The sequence below is a fragment of the Helianthus annuus genome, chromosome 7 (genome assembly GCF_002127325.2).
Source record: "Helianthus annuus cultivar XRQ/B chromosome 7, HanXRQr2.0-SUNRISE, whole genome shotgun sequence".
NCBI lineage: Eukaryota > Viridiplantae > Streptophyta > Magnoliopsida > Asterales > Asteraceae > Helianthus > Helianthus annuus.
The window spans coordinates 44837552-44848236 of NC_035439.2; the positions used below are offsets into that span (position 1 = coordinate 44837552).

General features: G+C 39.5%; 1 protein-coding gene across 1 annotated transcript; it reads right to left on the reverse strand.

The window, feature by feature from the left end:
* Positions 1-4379: 4379 nt before the first annotated feature.
* LOC110866777 lies at positions 4380-5569 on the reverse strand. The gene is made up of 2 exons (XM_022115926.1): positions 4958-5569; positions 4380-4871 (listed from the first exon to the last, which is right to left on the reverse strand). The coding sequence occupies exons 1-2, from the start codon at positions 5567-5569 to the stop codon at positions 4380-4382; spliced, it is 1104 nt and encodes a 367-aa protein (XP_021971618.1).
* Between the last annotated feature and the right edge of the window lie 5116 nt (positions 5570-10685).

Genomic DNA, 10685 nt, shown 5'->3' on the forward strand with positions numbered 1-10685 from the left:
ATCAACCATTAACCAAACTTCAACAAGACTTTCTGGTGGAGATGGCAAATGGATATTCTATCAAGATAACCGAAATCCTACAGGAAGCAAGGATAGAAATTCTAAACCATAATTTTATTGCTAACCTTTTCCAAGAATTTAGCCGGATTCGATGTCGTACTAGGAATGGATTGGTTGGTAGCCAATCATGCCAGTATTTTATGTGATCAAAAGTCTGTACAAGTAAGTACACCAAATAGTGAAAAGATCACAATTAAGGGAGACAAGCCAACAAAAACCACAAAGTTCGTCTCTATAATGAAAGCTGCAAGTTATGCAAGGAAAGGAGGAATGATGTATATGACTTCAGTAATCATTAACACCAAAGGAAAAGAATTAAAAGATATTCCTGTAATATCTAAATTCTCAGACGTTTTTCCAGAAGAGTTACCTGGATTACCACCAGATCGAGAGGTTGAATTTCGAATTCACCTAATACCAGGAACGGCACCGATTGCTGATCGGAGTGTCGCGCTCCGGTCAAAGATAAGATTTATAAGCCCTATTTACCCTTAACAAATAGCTAGTGGTAGCAAGGGGTCGAACCACGAAGAGTATGTGGTTTGTGTGTGGATTCGATTGAATTATCAAAAGTGTCACAATATATGAAGCTTGCTAGAATAATTTTGTGTTTTCGTTTAATTGAGAGAGTTGATTTTAAACTAAATGAATTGATGAGAATGATTAACAACTACTAATTAACAATTGTAAGAAAATTGGTTACTAGAACAATAATAATAAAAAGGAATCACGCCCGGTTTCGGTAATTGTTAACCTAGGATTTCTACAAGTTTTAGTTTCAACTCAAATGCATTCGATTAACGGATTTAGTGTACCATGACTTAGGTGCTACTAGCTATCAACGTCCCGAAGAACGGACAAAAAGACACTTTGTAATCAACACAAGTAAATCCTAACAACGACAATGTACAATTACATATCACCATTTCGCAAAGTCATAACTTTTAACATCGTTCGACAATTCACGAATTTGTAACAAATGTAATACTATTGTCAAAAGTTTCAAAAACCAAACACAAATTGTCACTAAGATGAAACAAGAACAATTCGAAACACTAGAATTAACAACTACCTACACCGGGGTGAAACCAAGATGATTAGCCGCTCATGGGTGCGGAAGCTTAATCACCGGATGATTTGAATGCGAATGAAGTCATCTTGAAGCTTGATGGATGAAGGGATGATGGATGATTAGGGTTTGTGGATGGAGATGGTGAATGTGAATGAAGGATGGAGAATTAGGGTTTGAATGATGAATGCGAATGATTGATGGTGATTCTTGATAATGATTCGGGTGTTGAAGGTGAAGGAGATGGAATGGTAGGTGATGGATGGCTCCAAGACTATGATTCAAACTCTCACCCTGTGTGTCCCCCCGAAAATTGATGAGATATACGTTTTTTAACTCATCCCCAACAATAGACCACTAAAATTCGTGATGACCCTTTACAAAGACCGTCGCCGACGACCTAAAGGTCCGTCGCCGACGGTGTGTGGAAAATCAAAAAGTGGCTGACGGCCTAATCTCCTGTCTACGGACAATCTGAGCGACGGCAAATTGTACAGGGCGAAGTCAATCAAGTTGCTGCCCAATTTTCGATGATAATTGAAGATGTTGGGCCACTTTTACAAGTCAACGTGATGTTTTGATGTGGTGATGTCAGCCGCCCAAAAGCCCACTCAGCCGTCTTTCTTGTTTTCAATATTCACATTGCATTCTTTATAATATGTATGACAATTTTATGAGTGGCCCAATGATGTTTCCTAGTGGCTGCATCTCAAATTTGGTGAATGGAATAAATATATCTTTTGATGATGAAATTAATCACCTCCATCAAAAAGAATAGTCACGTGAATTGGCATCTCCAAATTTATGTATCATGTGCTCCCAATAATCGATGGAATGATATGTGCTTTATTGATGATGATGGTAATTCAATTAAAGGCACACCTCAAAAATCGAGATGGTGGCTGCTCCCTACTAATTCGATGATAATGATGATGTGATGTTATTTTTCTTTTGAAAACCCTCAATGTCACGTGCACTCCAATGCTGTATATTATGTTGATGATTAGATGTTGACTTTGTGTCCTATGTTTGCCAAGATCACATGATACTCTCATATCTTAGCCATCACTTAATTGATGATGATTTTATGAGGTTGACCACTGTATCTTTCCACTCTAATGTCTTTTGTGGGATTGATATAGGTGCACTCACTCCAAAGTCACGTGATGTTGCTTCCTTTTTTTGCATGTGTCGCCCAAAGCTTTAGTAAATCTCTAAAATGCACCTTAAACCCGTCAATGCCTGCAAAACACAAACCATATCAAAGTAGTGTATTCTTGAAAGTAACTTCGTGTAATTAACCGAAATTAAAACCATTAAGCTATGGAATTTTATCAACCCATCACATCCCCACACTTGTCTTTTGCTTGCCCTCAAGCAAATTTGTTTTTCACTTTCACGTGGGTCGAACGAAAAACACACTCCCCATTCCCGAGACTATGGTTAAGGTCTATTGTCATGCCAAAGTTCAAACTTTTTACAAATTTCACATATTTAGCAATAGATGATTAATCATGTAAAAGTGGTTATCCAAGATTAACACGCCCTTGAAACTAATAAATCATGCACATCCCTCACAATGTTCTCTCCACTCGGTTTAAAAATTGGCTAATAATTGATGCATTAGCGTTTTTGAAATAATCACTCAAACCGATTTGAACACGTACCCGCATAGGCTTGCAACTCAATCATTCTCCACCACTGAACACGAATACTAAGCACAAGTCATAAGGTCTTCGGAGGGTTGTAATGGGGCTAGGCGAAGGGTAGGACATAGGATATTTGAAAGTGGCTAACGTGATGAAAATTCGATTTTTATTACAAACAATTATTCTACACATAACTAACTATAAACATCAAATTACAAGGCAACAACTTTAGCCTTTTATTCCACAACTACTAACTCATATTTTTGTGTTTTTCTCAACAATTTTTCTCTTTTTTTTCACAACTTTTTTTTTTGAATTTTTTGATTTTTTTTTTCGCAAAATGTAAAGCACAACTATACAAACAAAAAGACCTACAATCGAATTTTCATCACACGGGTTTAAAAGAAAAAGGGTTAACGGTTGTGGGCTAAACGGGTTGATCAAACGAAAGGTTTAGGCTCAAAGTGGGCGACTAGGGGATTTATTTGGGTGAAGGTAAGCAAATGGTGTAAACAGAAAAGGTTTACCTAATGCCTTAATCATTCTCATGCTTGTATTTGGTCTATGGTGTCGAACGTATCAAAAGTTGCAAGTTATACAATACACGACTAATGGTCCACTCAAACAAAGAAACATGTATATGTAAATCTATGATATAAAGGTGGCTCAAAACTTCACGTATAAGGGTATGGTATGTGATATGCATAAAATGCTAGTTTCTTAAGCGGATTATTCCCAAATAACCACCCACTAAATACCCGTCTTGCTATTAATTTGAACTTGACCATGACAAAAGACCAAATGGGTTGTGACATCCCTCGTTGACTTAGTTACTTGTGCTTTAAGATCGCTTTCGAAACAATACATTTTTGAAAAAAAAAATTTTGAAATTTCCCCCCATCCCCACACTTGAGGTAAACATTGTCCTCAATGTGTAGTGTTTAAATGAACGGGTCAAAATCAAAAACTTTTACTACTCCCCCATCCCCACACTTGAGGTAAACATTGTCCTCAATGTGTAAGAACTAGAGTTTTAAAACGCACAAGGGATGTGACACGGCTAACTTCCCAAAAATTCCACCCCGAAAAATAATATACAATTACAATCCACTTATTACTAATCTAAAAAATCAAGGTAAAAAGGAAACGCATGCACCTGATTTTTTTTTTCGCTAGATGCTCATGTCTTCTTCTTCTCTTCGCAAAAACGGTCGTCCCTCGAACATGATATACCTACAAATTTTAACCCTTGTGTAAAAGCATGCTTCACACAACCATTGAAATTTGTTAGCTACTTAGTTCTACCATTTTTATGAAAGTGTTACCAAATCATACGTTAAATTACCTTGATTTTTGTGGAAAAATAATGTACAATAATAACAAATCCTAACTCACTTTCGTAGGAATCACGTTTGCATTTAGCGTATGCAACAAGCCCTTTTAAACCCCCCAATAGCTTGAGAGGACGAGTAGGTCTCGTGAGGGTTATATAGGGAACACACCCACAACGTTCATTTAACTACTAAAACGAAATAACGTCATACAACAACAACAACAACAACAACAACAACAACAACAACAACAACAATGGACTTACCACCTCATGGTGGTCGAATGGCGTGCTTGCCGCCTACGAACTCCTCGAAATCACCCACCGGTGATTCATACCATTTGTTGCCAAACGGTCCAAACTTCCTCACCTCCTCTTCCTTCTTCTTTTCTAGAGGTGACTTCTTTGCCTTCTTTTTCTTGACCGTTTTCTTCTTTGTTTCTCCACACCTACCAACCATAGCACAAACCTTTTTGTTTGGATTCATGTCCTTTTTAGGACACTTATCCTCACCGAGTGGGTTAGTAAATTTTGGAAAAACATTTAAATTTAATTCCCGGTCCCCAAACTTCATGGTTACCGTTCCCGTTGCACAATTTATTATGGCATTAGCAGTTGCCAGGAACGGTCTACCCAGTATGACTATCGGTTGGGTATCCCCAACACACCCAACATAGTCTACTACCAAAAAGTCAACTGAGTAGTAGCAATCATCCACCTTAACAATCACATCCTCCACCATTCCCCTTGGATACGTGGGAGTCTGATCGGCCAATACCACGGGAGTATCAAATTTTTTAATGGACCAAAATCATATTGGTCATACAAACTCCCGGGCAAGATGCTCACACAAGCTCCAAGATCTAGGAGCGCCCTCTCAATTTTAAATGTTCCAATTTGAATTGGAATAAGAGGATCTCCCGGATCTTGAGCTTTTGGGGGAAGGGCACTCGATAAAACGGCACTCACATGAGATATCAAATCAACCGGTTTGGGTAATTTGTTGTGCCGTTTTTCGACGCTTAACTCCTTTAAGCATTCCACATGAGCCGGAACCTTTTTAATGTCATCTAGTAACGGTAAATTAATTTTAGCTTGCTTAAAAGTTTCCCACCCCTCGTCCTTCGGTGGGCACCGTTCTTCACTTTTCGATGCATTAAGCGGGTTAAGTTGATTTAAACAATTTTCACAAAAAGAATTTTTAGTTATATTTTCAACTTTACTTTGTGAAATCGTTTCTTGTTCATTTTCACTTTCCGGCTCCTCACCTATTTTTTCCACTACACCATCAACGAATTGTGGTGGTGGAATGCTTTCAACACTACAAACTTCATCATTTAAAAGAATACTTACCGCGCTAACGCGTGCATCCCTCACGTTGCTTGTGCTAAAACCTTGATGATTCGGGTTCACTGTAGTGTCACTTGGAAGCTTTCCCATGCTTCTCCGTATTTGAGCCATTTCCTCCGCGAGTTGGCCCACTTGCTTTGCCAATGCCTCATGTGCTTTGTCCCGAATCTCGTTCGTCTTCTTTATCTCCTTAATGTCATTGTGAGATTCTTTTATATTGTTTTGAGATTATTTTTGCATATTCAGCAAAGCATCCATTTTGGCACTCAAGTCATCGCCACCAGTTTGATTATTGTTCCTTTGATAACCCCCTTGGTTACCTCCTTGGCGATTTTGGTGTGAATACCCACCTTGATTTCCCTATTGGAAATTCGGGTTCATTTGGTTGGAGGCGTTGTCATACCTAAAGTTAGGATGGTTCCTCAATCCGGGGTGGTAAGTGTTGGAGTTCATATCATATTGCCTCCGGTCTCCATACACTTGATTCACATCCGCGGTGGCTTGGCAATTCTCGGTCCGGTGACCGATGTCACCACATTCTTCACATACGCTATATTGTATTGCACCCACTTCTTTCTTCTTCATTCGAGCCATTTCCCTCTCTAGAGTAGAAATCCGATCTTTAGAGTCAAGATCGGGAAGTGACCGGGAAATAGGATGTTTCTTGGCTCGATCGGCCGATTCTTTTTCTTTTGACCATTTGCTCATTCGTTCCAGAAACTCCCAATCATCGTCTTCATGGTTGCTCAGAAGAGTCCCGTTACTTGTCGACTCGAGACGATTCCATGTTGCATCATCCAACCCACGTACAAAACACTTCACCAATTCCCACTTCTCGATTTGATGATGTGGGCATCTCCGCATCATTTCCTTAAATCTTGTAAAGGCTTCATGCAATAATTCGCCCGACAATTGGCGAAAAGACCTAATTTCATCGCGAGCGTCGTCGGTCTTTGCCATAGAGTAATATTCATCTAAAAATGCTTGTTGCATTTCTCCCCATGTGCGGATGCTATTGGCCGGGAGGGTAAGGAACCATTGCTTCGCTTTGTCTTTCAACGAGAATTGGAACAAGCGAAGTTTGACTTCTTCTAACGCAAAGTTGTGCCCCCCAATGGTGCTACAAATAGAAGAAAATTCCGCCAAATGTGTGTACGGTTCATCGTTGGATCTCCCGTTGAAATGAGGAAGTATGTTGATGTAATGAGGTTTACAATCAAACATCCTTCGCTCACAAATGATTGGTGAATCGTTTTCAGTAACAATGGGCCTGAAATGGTCATTCACTCCCCATGGAGGTTGTTGGCGACGATAAGGACAGTTAACTTCTTGATCATCATTTCTCCGGTTATCTCTTCTATCATCCCTTCTCTCATTCCTTCTTTCATCTCGTCGCTCATCTCTTCTCTCACCCCTTACTTGATTCCTACCTTGGTTACCTCTTTGATTGCCACCTTCCACATAACGGGGAATCCGATTAGGGTTGCCATTATTATTGTTATTGTAGTACCCGTCATTTCGATTCCTTGGGTTGTTATTCCGTGGTTGGCGGCTATTCTCGTAACCGTCATTCCTTCTATTCCCGTGACCATATTCTTCATCCTCAACGTAGTTGGCATTTTGATAGCCAAAATCTTCATCTTCGTACTCTCTTGCATTGTAGACATTACCCCTATTAATGTATCCCCAATCTTCATCGTCGTCCACTCGATCATCATAGTAACCCCCATCATCCGAATTTTCTGTATGAATGCTTACATGTTCCAGCGATTGATAACCGGGAACACTATAAGGTTCATCATCGGGGATTGCATTTCTCAAGTCGTCGATGTTGAAAAATGGGTCTTCATTCACGGGATTGCCGCGATCACGATTACCTCTACGATCGGAATTGACATTCCGATCATCAAGGTTGATGGGTAACGAGGCTTGTCGATGAAGGGTTTGTTGTTGGGGTGTTCGTTGGGTGTTATTGGGATTTTGGTTTCGGAAAGGTGGAGTGGGTGGTCTAGCGTTGACATTGCCACCCGGTTGCTCTTGAGGTGTAGGTTGGACGTTTTGGGTGGGATAAAAGGTTCCTCGGGATTGAAATTGATTTGGATTGAGGTTTTGGTTGGAGTTGAAGTTTTGATTGGAGTTGTGGTTCGCCATTGAATCGGTTTCAATGGTCGGTGTGAGTGGTGGTGTTTGGTTAGTTTGATTAGAAGCAAGTGTTCCTTCCACTCGGCTTGCTAGGTTCTTCTTGCGACTCTTTCGATTTCCGGTTCGTAGACTAAAGGTGAAGTCCTCCCGGAGTTCCGCGTATGCATGCACTACCTGTAACCTGCACAAGTAACACACCCCGCGTAACAAGGAAAAAGACAAGGTGCAAAAAGAAAGCTAAACAATTTAAACAGTTAATCACGCAAATTCAAACAATATCCAAACACAAAGCGCACGCACTCCCCGGCAACGGCGCTAAAATTTGATCGGAGTGTCGCGCTCTGGTCAAAGATAAGATTTATAAGCCCTATTTACCCTTAACAAATAGCTAGTGGTAGCAAGGGGTCGAACCACGAAGAGTATGTAGTTTGTGTGTGGATTCGATTGAATTATCAAAAGTGTCACAATATATGAAGCTTGCTAGAATAATTTTGTGTTTTTGTTTAATTGAGAGAGTTGATTTTAAGCTAAATGAATTGATGAGAATGATTAACAACTACTAATTAACAATTGTAAGAAAATTGGTTACTAGAACAATAATAATAAAAAGGAATCACGCCCGGTTTCGGTAATTGTTAACCTAGGATTTCTACAAGTTTTAGTTTCAACTCAAATGCATTCGATTAACGGATTTAGTGTACCGTGACTTAGGTGCTACTAGCTATCAACGTCCCGAAGAACGGACAAAAAGACACTTTGTAATCAACACAAGTAAATCCTAACAACGACAATGTACAATTACATATCACCATTTCGCAAAGTCATAACTTTTAACATCGTTCGACAGTTCACGAATTCGTAACAAATGTAATACTATTGTCAAAAGTTTCAAAAACCAAACACAAATTGTCACTAAGATGAAACAAGAACAATTCGAAACACTAGAATTAACAACTACCTACACCAGGGTGAAACCGAGATGATTAGCCGCTCATGGGTGCGGAAGCTTGATCACCGGATGATTTGAATACGAATGAAGTCATCTTGAAGCTTGATGGATGAAGGGATGATGGATGATTAGGGTTTGTGGATGGAGATGGTGAATGTGAATGAAGGATGGAGAATTAGGGTTTGAATAATGAATGCGAATGATTGATGGTAATTCTTGATAATGATTCGGGTGTTGAAGGTGAAGGAGATGGATTGCTAGGTGATGGATGGCTCCAAGACTATGATTCAAACTCTCACCCTGTGTGTCGCCCCGAAAATTGATGAGATATACGTTTTTTAACTCATCCCCAACAATAGACCACTAAAATTCGTGATGACCCTTTACAAAGACCGTCGCCGACGACCTAAAGGTCCGTCGCCGACGGTGTGTGGAAAATCAAAAAGTGGCCGACGGCCTAATCCCCTGTCTACGGACAATCTGAGCGACGGCAAATTGTACGGGGCGAAGTCAATCAAGTTGCTGCCCAATTTTCGATGATAATTGAAGATGTTGGGCCACTTTTACAAGTCAACGTGATGTTTTGATGTGGTGATGTCAGCCGCCCAAAAGCCCACTCAGCCGTCTTTCTTGTTTTCAATATTCACATTGCATTCTTTATAATATGTATGACAATTTTATGAGTGGCCCAATGATGTTTCCTAGTGGCTGCATCTCAAATTTGGTGAATGGAATAAATATATCTTTTGATGATGAAATTAATCACCTCCATCAAAAAGAATAGTCACGTGAATTGGCATCTCCAAATTTATGTATCATGCGCTCCCAATAATCGATGGAATGATATGTGCTTTATTGATGATGATGGTAATTCAATTAAAGGCACACCTCAAAAATCGAGATGGTGGCTGCTCCCCACTAATTCGATGATAATGATGATGTGATGTTATTTTTCTTTTGAAAACCCTCAATGTCACGTGCACTCCAATGCTGTATATTATGTTGATGATTAGATGTTGACTTTGTGTCCTATGTTTGCCAAGATCACATGATACTCTCATATCTTAGCCATCACTTAATTGATGATGATTTTAAGAGGTTGACCACTGTATCTTTCCAGTCTAATGTCTTTTGTGGGATTGATATAGGTGCACTCACTCCAAAGTCACGTGATGTTGCTTCCTTTTTTTGCATGTGTCGCCCAAAGCTTTAGTAAATCTCTAAAATGCACCTTAAACCCGTCAATGCCTGCAAAACACAAACCATATCAAAGTAGTGTATTCTTGAAAGTAACTTCGTGTAATTAACCGAAATCAAAACCATTAAGCTATGGAATTTTATCAACCCATCAATTGCCAAAGCACCTTATCGACTAGCACCAACGGAGATGCAGGAATTGAAGAAACAACTTGACGAATTACTAGAGAAAGGTTTCATACAACCTAGTTCATCACTGTGGGGAGCACCGGTGTTGTTTGTCAAGAAGAAAGACGGATCGATGCGTATGTGCATTGATTACCGAGAATTGAATAAGGTTACTGTTAAAAATCGGTACCCATTAACGAGAATCGATGATCTATTCGGTCAACCTCAAGGAGCCCATTTCTTTTCTAAGATCGATTTACGCTCAGGATATCATCAATTAAAGGCATAGGAAGAGGACATTCCTAAAACTGCTTTCAGAACAAGGTACTGTCATTATGAATTTACAATCATGCCATTTGGTTTAACCAATGCCCCAGCCACATTTATGGACATGATGAACAGGATATGTAAACCATACCTGGATAAATTCATAATTGCCTTTATAGTTGATATTCTAATTTACTCTAAGAGTAAATAGGAATATGCGGAACATTTGCATACACTTCTGATATTGTTAAAAAGAGAAAAGCTTTACGATAAATTCTCTAAATGCGAATTCTGGTTGCAAGAAGTGCAATTCCTTGGACACTTGGTTAATCATGAAGGAATTCATGTGGATCCCACAAAGATCGAGGCAATCACCAAATGGAAAGTCCTTGAGTCACCTACGGAAGTAAGAAGTTTTCTTGGACTGGTAGGATATCATAGACGTCTTATTCAAGATTTCTGTAGAATAGCAATTCCATTGACCAAACTGACATGCAAACTGTT

Bases quoted from the DNA above. Each gene is read 5' to 3' on its own strand.
- LOC110866777 (XM_022115926.1), bottom strand. From the start codon at position 5,569: ATGGCTCAAATACGGAGAAGCATGGGAAAGCTTCCAAGTGACACTACA. The intron at 4,872-4,957 runs GTGAGCATCTTG...TTGGCCGATCAG, and splicing joins TCCTAGATCTTGGAGCTTGT to ACTCCCACGTATCCAAGGGG.